We start from the raw sequence: 8,193 nt of genomic DNA, 5'->3' as shown, positions 1-8,193 counted from the left end.
CCGGGGTTGCAGGCTCCATCCCCACCCAGTAGGGGGCGTGCAGGAGGCAGCAGATCCATGGTTCCCCCTCATCACTGATGTTTCGCTCCCTCTCTGATATCAATAAAAATATTTTTTACAAAAAGGAAGTGGAGGTGCTGAGGTCTGAGGCAGGGAGGTGGGTGGCAGGCAGGGCTGGATCAAGAAGTCCAGGGGAGCCCTGACCGGTGTGGCTCAGTGGATAGAGCGTCGGCCTGCGGACTGAAGGGTCCCGGGTTCCATTCCGGTCAAGGTCATATACCTGGGTTGCGGGCACATCCCCAGTAGGGGGTGTGCAGGAGGCAGCTGATCGATGTTTCTAACTCTCTATCCCTCTCCCTTCCTCTCTGTAAAAAATCAATAAAATATATTAAAAAAAAAAAAAAAAGTCCTGGGGAGGCACTCGAGTGGTTGACCCCACGGTGGACCAGTTCTGCCCGCATCTGAGACTGGAGAGGGGACTCTGGCAGAGGGGCTGTATGAGGCGCGGTGGCTGGACCAATCTGGAAGGGCGGTGACGAGAGGTGGCCTGTGACAGTGGCCTGGGGTCACCAACATAGGAAGGGCCTCTCACCCTGGCTGATGGCTCAGTGGTTAGGGCATTGGCCCGCGGCCCGAAGGGTCCCAGGTTCAATTCCAGTCGAGGACATGTGCCTCGGTTGCAGGCTCTGTCCCCAGCCCTGGTATGTGGGTGTGCAGGAGGCAGCCCATCGAGGAGTTTCTCTCACGTCGGTGTTTCTCTCTCTGTCCCTCCCATTCTCTCTAAAAATCAATGGAAAAATATCCTTGGATGAGGATTAAGAAAACAAAACAAATAGACATAGCAAGGGCCTACAGTCAGGGTTCTCCCAGAGAGGCCCGGAGCAGGCCGGTGAGGGTGCGGGAGCCGAGGACGAACCACTCGTGGTGGGACTGTGGCGCCAGGCTGTGTCCCCTTCGAGCCAGCACTGAATTCTGGGGTTTGAACGTGGCCAGAAGCCAAGCCCCGAGGAGGCTGCTTTGCTCCCTCCGATGGGCGCTGGTGGAGAAGGCGTGTGGCACGTGCCCGCGGGGAGGGCACGGGAGTGAGGGCCCTGCTGCGGGGGCGGGACCAGCTGGTACGGCCTCGCTCGCAGGCCACTGGGGAACCGATTAAAATTTAAAAGGTGCGTTTTCCAGGGCCCAGCGTTCTTGGCGTGCGCCCTAGAAAAGCACGCCGTCTTCACACGGGAAGGCGAGCGCACGTCGCGACAGTAAAGAAGATCAGAAACTGCTCACGTGCTGCCCAGGGCCACGTGCGTGGCGGTGCTGGCCGGGGCCCGTGGCTCCTGGAGGGCCGTGTCCACTAGAGAAGCAAGAGCAGTGATTCCTTTTGTTTTTTTTTAAATGTGTTTGTATTGGTTTCAGAGAGGAAGGGAGAGAAATGAGGAAAACCATCGCTTGGTCGCCGCCTGCCACACGCACCCCTACCCCGCCCCCCACTGGGGAGGGAGCCCACAACCTGGGCATGTGCCCTCACTGGGAATCGAACCGTGACCTCCTGGAGCCACCTGACCTCTGCTCAGCGGCTGAACCGGCATGAACGCACCCCAGCCGGGGCCCTGAGCCAGTGAACCCACCTGCTGGACACACACCACGGTGTGCACACGTGATGGCGTGTGGGTCCAGTGACAGACGACACGTGTGCACACAGCCACACAAAAAAGGAGCCGCCAGTCCGTAGCTAGAAAAGGTGTTTTCTTCGCATTTTATTGGTAATACATTTTCACAGAAACATGATATTATTTACAAATATACAGGTAAGAGACTGCTGGTCAAAAACCTTAAACTGAAATTGTCATAAAAATGCATTTACAAAACCCACCCCTGTCCACGGACGCCCGGGGGGGGGGTGGGGCGGCGTCTCAGGAGGCGCTGGTCTGCATGTTTTTGGAGGCGGCGAGCATCGCGCGGACTTTGGCCATGAGGTCCTGTGGGAGGAGAGACAGGGACTCCTGGGAGCTGCGCTGAGCCCCGGAGGTGGGCCAGCGGGCGGGAAGCGATTTATGGAAGCCGGTGGGCCGACACCGAGGTCGGCCTGGAAGGTGGGTGTGGCCGAGCGCCTCCCAGTGCAGGCGGCAGGCTGCCAGGTCACCTGGGGATCCCGGGAACTGAGGTGGCCCCAGAAAAGGGAGATTTGGGGACACGTGCCCCCCGGCGAGGCAGACACCCCCAGCCCGGCGAGAGGAGAATGGGAGACGGCAGACACCCGCTCACCTGCGTGATCTTGCTCTGCACAGAAGACACGATGGCCGAGGAGATGTGCCCCTCCTTCTCCTGAGACACGCCCCTGAGGCACACGGGTCAGAGCGTCAGGCACCCAGACGCCAAGCGAGAGCCAGCCCAGGCCGCCCTCAGAGCCACCCTCGGGGCCGGGACACCATGGGCGCTGCTGGCTGCCCAAGCCCGCGACACCAGCGTGGACACAGGCATCACCGCGGCCTGAGGTGTGGAGTGAGGGGTGTGTGCGTGGGCCCCGCCCAGACGCCCAGTGCGGACAGGGTGACGGGGGCTGAGGCATGGGGCGCGCTGTGCCCACCCTGCGGACCAGCGGGAAGCGCCCCCCCCCCCCCCCGCGTCTGAGGACTGTGATCGTCCTGTGGATGCGGGCGGCCCACCCACCTCTGTCACTGCTGCGGGAGGGTGGGTAGAGGGGCGGGGGCGGGGCGGGGGTTACCTGGAGCGCTCCTGGCTGGAGCCCCGACTCTCCACAGGAGAGATGCTGGCCGAGTGGGCGGAGTGCCGGCGCGGGGCCTGCTTGCTGGGGGATGCCGAGCGGGACTCGGCCTTGGACTTGGTCCGCGACCGTGAGCGCCGCTTCTTCTTCTTCTCGTGGGGGCTTCTGGAAGGAAGGCAGGAAGGAGGGTGGTGTTGGCCACGGGCAGCCGGCCGTTCCCTTTCACAGCGGCACAGGCTGAGGGCGCAGCCGGCCCCGCAGGGTCGGTCCCACTCGCCCGTCAGCGCTCTCCGGGCGGACCCCAGGAGGCACACCTGCCGCTCACCTGCGCCGCCTGGAGAATTTACCACAGGAAGCGCAGCTATGAAGACGGGCACCGCCCACCCCCAGCCCCCAGCCCCCCGCGGGCTCGTCACGCACCTGTCATCGCCCCGAGTCGCCTGGCTCAGCATCACCTCCACCTCCCACCGCCGACCCCGCCCTCTGCCTGCAGCCTCCCCCCACCCCCACCCCACCCAGGAAGGACCAGGAAAGAAACAAGGTCCCAAGGGCACCGAGCCCTTCCTGGTCTCCCATCCCCAAGAGACCACCACCTGCCTCTTAGGAGCCCCACCCCCACCCCCACCCCATTTTGTGCAGCGTCTGCTCAGAGACTTGGGAACACGCCCTCAGAGCTGGGGCGCTGTCCAGCACCCAGGTCACCACCGCCTGGCCCCTCCAGGGCTCAGCGTGGCACCGTCCCCAGAGCAGTGCCCTGTCCCTGGGTGTGGCTCCCGCCCTGCACGCGGCCCCCCACCGCCAGCAGTGCCGGGCAGGCGCCCTGTCACGTGTCCACGCCCACCGGCCACCCTCCCGCAGGGCTGGTGCTGCTCTTGGGCACCGGCAGGCGTGGGCACCGGCAGTGCCAGGATCGCGTGGAGCGTGGCGCCCGGCCCTGACCCAGACGTGGAAGTGGCGCAGGCTCGGCGCTGAGCGGGCAGGCTCCGTGCGGAGCCGTCCGCGGGGCAGGCTCTCCTCCCGCTGGCCCCGGCCTCACTGTCTCCAGCTCCGCTCTGGTCCAGGCCGGTCCCGGCCTCCAGGCCTCGCATTCCTGCACACGCACCAGGGTTCCAGTGGCAACCTCGACAAAGAGCCTGTGGCATTCCGACGGGGAAGCCGGATCTGTCGTCATGGGAACGGGACTCTCCCCGCATCTATGAAGTTCCTTAAATTCCACTTGAAGTGCTTGTCAGCGCCGAGGGCTCACACGCTCTCCCTCACCGTGAGGCGTCTGCGACGGCACCGCTGTGAACGGCACCGTCTCTAACGTGGCTCTTCAGATGCTCCGGGCGAGCACACAGGACACACGTGTGTAAACGTGTCTATGTGAAGCCCACCGTTCCCTCTCCACCTCTGGGCTGTCATTCCTTCTGCCTGCTCTCCTGGCCCAGTGCCCGTCACACAGGGACACCTGCCTCCCACTGGACCAGGGCCCTTGACCGGAATCGAACCCAGGACCCTTCAGTCCATGGGCCAAACAACATTTTACTTCCTTATCAGCAATGTCTGCAAGGCCCTTCACTCTCGATCAAGCCAAACAAAGACTTGTCCGTTTGGGGCCCTTTTCAAAGACCCGCTTCTGCTTTTACTGTTTTCCCCGCTGGCCCGTGTTCGGCTGATTTCTGATCCTTACTGTTTCCTCGCGTCTGTGGTTAACGTGTTCCTCTCTGGCTTCCTCGGGCAGAAGAGGGGTCGCTGTTTTCAGACCTTCCTTTCCCAACGCAAACACGTAAAGCTCCGACCTCCCTTCTCAGCACAGCTCCCCCGGACAGGAATGTTCCATTATTAACTTCAAACTATTTCTAGCCCTGGCTGGTGTGGCTCAGTGGATAGAGCATCGGCCTGCAGACTGAAGGGTCCTGGGTTCGATTTCAGTCACGGGCACATGCCTGGGTTGCAGGCTCGATCCGCAGTGGGGGGCGTGCAGGAGGCAGCCGATCCATGATTCTCTCTCCCTCTCTGAAATAAAAAATATTTTCTACTTTCTCTTGTGATTTCTTCTTTGACCTTCAAGTAATTAAAAATGTGTTCACTTCCAAATATTTGGGGATTTCCCAGATATCTGTTTGTGGACTTTAATACTCCTGCCACGTGGAGAGGGGACCCGAGTCAGACACGTGGCGGCTCCGTGCTGGAGGCAGCGCCGACGAGAATGACTGCCGAGCCCTGGCCCCGCTGTCCCGCGACTGCCACGTCCCCGAGAAGGCAAGTCCAGCGCTGCCCAGCGTGACCCCGTCCTCTCCCACTTCTCTTAATCCGAGGGCGAAGGCAGACTCTGCTGCCAGGAGAGCGCTTCTGCTACAGGAGTTAACTTCGGACCGTGCCCTTTACACATGCCAAAGGTGATGACACATTCCAAATGCTGAACAGCGACCTGCTTCAGGAATAACATTTCAGAGGTCACACTTGTCAATTAATGGACCTCAGCTCTCGCCGGGTCTCAGGGACGTTCTTGTGAGCGAGGCCTGTGAGAACGGCAGCTTCGGGGGGGAGGGCCTGAGGCTGCTCGCCCAGGTCCCCGCGGACAGGCCGGTGGCGGCGGCGTCTTCTGTCCCAGGCAGTGAGCTTCACGCTCGGAAGTGGGATCCGTGCTCTGGAAGGTCTGGGACCCCGTGGGTCCTGACTCGCACTCGATGAGCAAGTAACACCAAACGGCGGCTCCGAGGCACGGTCTCACCTTGCCTTTCCCAGAGAGCCGTCCCCGGGACCACGACGCTCCCGCCCACCCGCCCGAGCTGGGGGCTGCGCCACGCCCAGCAGGACAGAGGAGGACCTCACTCGCCAAGTGAAAAAGCACGCGGGAGCCAGCACCCACTGGGCGGCACGGGTCCGATGCGCCGTTGGCCAAGTGGCAGGCACGGGAGCCCAGCTGGGTCCCAGGCCTGGATGGGCAGATGCCGAGGTGTCTTGTCCAGTCAGTGGCGGTGCCTGGGCTTCCAGCGTGAGGTCAGCCCTCAGTGCCCCGGAGACGCCTGGGCGGGAGAGTTGGGACCTGCTTGAGGGTGCCAGAGGCCCAGACCAGGTGCACCAGCCACGGCTTCCACTTTCAGACAAGAGCGCCGGCCTCCTCGCTCGCTCTCCTCAGCGAAGACAGGCCTCTGCTGGCGGTCAGGGCAGGACAGGCCTCTGCTGGCGGTCAGGGCAGGACAGGCCTCTGCTGGCGGTCTGGGGCAGGACAGGCCTCTGCTGGCGGTCAGGGCAGGACAGGCCTCTGCTGGCGGTCAGGGCAGGACAGGCCTCTGCTGGCGGTCTGGGGCAGGACAGGCCTCCGCTGGCGGTCTGGGGCAGGACAGGCCTCTGCTGGCGGTCTGGGGCAGGACAGGCCTCTGCTGGCGGTCTGGGGCAGGACAGGCCCTTCCCCTGCTCTGGGCCCTGTGCTGGGAGCTGCGGCCCGGCCTGGTCAGTCACCTGCTGGGATTTACTCGGGACTCGAACCTCCGATCTTCCTTGTCAACAGTAAAGGTACGTGTGTGCTCCTGAGGGGCAACGGGCGCAGGGCAGGTGCCGGGACAGGTGACCTGGGCAGGGCGGGAGGCCCCGCGCTCCGTGTCCCACAGGAAGAAGGGCTGCGAGGGGCCTGGCGTTCGCCAACGCAGCAGCTTCCCAGGACCTGCAGCCTGTTTCAGAGCGAGGCCCTCCCACAGCCCCAGCTGCCTACCTGGAGCGGGTCCGCTTCCTGCTGACGCCGGGGCTGTTGCTCACACGGTAGGCGGTGGGCACGCTTCTTTCTTCCCTCCGTCTCTCAGGAGAGTGAGCTCTTCTCCGCGGGGACCGGGACCGGGACCTGGGCAGAGGAACAGGCACCTCAGTCCTGCTGGCTGGCCGCAGGCGTCCGTCTGCCGAGGCGGCGATGGACCTCGGCCCAGGGTGCAGGCGATGGGCGCCTGTCAGTCCTGCCGGAGGCCCGCCCCGCTCACCGCTCTGCCAGGACACTGTCTCCCGTCCCAGAGCACCTGCCTCGGCGACGCTCAACGATACCCAGCACACAGCTCACTGCGCCGCTGCTCTGCCTGTCTCACTTCTGCTCCCGCTGCTCTACCAAAGCCAGGCCGGGAAATCCCAGCGCGCCATGGCAACAGGGACACTGGGCCGCAAGGGGGCGTGGCCTGAGCTCAGGTAGCCAGGCCCAAGGCTGCGTGGTCCCCAGCAGGAAGCCCACGCCTCCGCCCACCCCGTCCGACTCAGCCATGCCTTCTGGCCTCGCGGTGACGTAGGCTAAGTGATTCGCAGTGACGGCATCGCGATGCAACCCCATCAACAGTCCATCCGCCCTTTCACGTGCCCGCAGGGCCCCCCCGCCCTGCAGGGACAGGACCCACACGCGCGCCAGGCCCAGCGACTCCCACTCGAGACCCCCCACAGGGTCACGGTCCTTAACGGAGGGTCCTTTAATGATGGGCCCAGGATCCTTCATCTAGTGTTTTGTTCATTCTGTGAAATTACTGTTTTGGGAAGACCTGCAATATGCAGAAATCTGGAAAAAAACACCCCGTTTCTTTTGTTCTGTTTCTATGACAACCCACTCAAAAAACAATCAAGAGCAGTTTGATTTTGCCAGTTTAAAAAATCCTACATAAAATCATTTTAATTACAATAAAACGCTCAAAACAACACAATGTTGCCTGAAGACCAGCGTGTGACCACACTCCCAGTCACTCCCCGCCCCCGCAGAGCTGCTTCCCAAAGGCCCTGTGTCCCCCCCCCCCCGGCCCCCCCACCGCCTTTGCTAGGATTACGTAACGGGTCACAAAGGGGAGGGCAGCTGCTTTACCAGGTGCTGCCTTTTTGCCTGCTCTGTGGCTGTGACGGGCGCGAGCTGTGTCCCGGGGACGGGGGGGCGGGATCTGTGACCCAGGCACACTCCACACTCACAATGACATGGGCTGGGCTGGTGGGACCAGAACCCCGAGGAGAGCTCTGGCACCGCGGGCCTCCCCCACCCCACCACCCCTGGGACTTCCACAGCGAACTCGGCGCCAGGAAGCACGCTCGCCTTGACACCTGCACGTTCCTAACGGACATGACGCAGCGCCCCCGGCAGTGCTGGGCCCACAGACCCCGGGGCTGGCGACGTGAACGCGGAGCTCCTGCCCCAGGAGAGGCCTCCACCGCGGGCAGCGGCGGGTTTACGCGGAGCTGACATCCCGCTGTGCCTGGGCCGCAGGCAGGTGGGAGCTCCGGGCCAGTCCCCGCCAGGAGGCCCGAGGCCGACACTGCCGTGTCCACCACGGGATGTGATGTCGGACGAGCCCTTAAACACGCTGACGGGCAGCGGTGCCCAAGCACAGAGCTTCAACCTGCATTTCCCGCGGGAGAGGACCCACAGCCACCGGAGAAAGGCCGTCACCGGGCGGGCGCCCCAAAGTTTGGAGCCGGACACCGTCTCGCTCAGCCCTGAGGCCGCTGCTTGAAAACAAACAAGCCTGCTCTGCCGGGCGCGC

At 63.3% G+C, this 8,193-nt stretch overlaps 1 protein-coding gene across 1 annotated transcript in view; it reads right to left on the bottom strand.

The window, feature by feature from the left end:
- Window positions 1-1,721: 1,721 nt before the first annotated feature.
- SFSWAP (splicing factor SWAP) overlaps window positions 1,722-8,193 on the bottom strand; it is a 30,726-nt gene continuing 24,254 nt past the window's right edge. The window contains 4 exon segments of the mRNA XM_080650118.1: window positions 1,722-1,967; window positions 2,254-2,326; window positions 2,714-2,878; window positions 6,411-6,536. Of these exon segments, the coding sequence (XP_080506244.1) occupies window positions 1,902-1,967; window positions 2,254-2,326; window positions 2,714-2,878; window positions 6,411-6,536 (430 nt within the window). The 3' untranslated portion in view covers window positions 1,722-1,901.

Source organism: Plecotus auritus (genome assembly GCF_963455305.1).
Source record: "Plecotus auritus genome assembly, chromosome: 13".
In the NCBI taxonomy this organism is placed as follows: domain Eukaryota; kingdom Metazoa; phylum Chordata; class Mammalia; order Chiroptera; family Vespertilionidae; genus Plecotus; species Plecotus auritus.
This window is presented reverse-complemented; position numbering and strand designations above follow the sequence as displayed.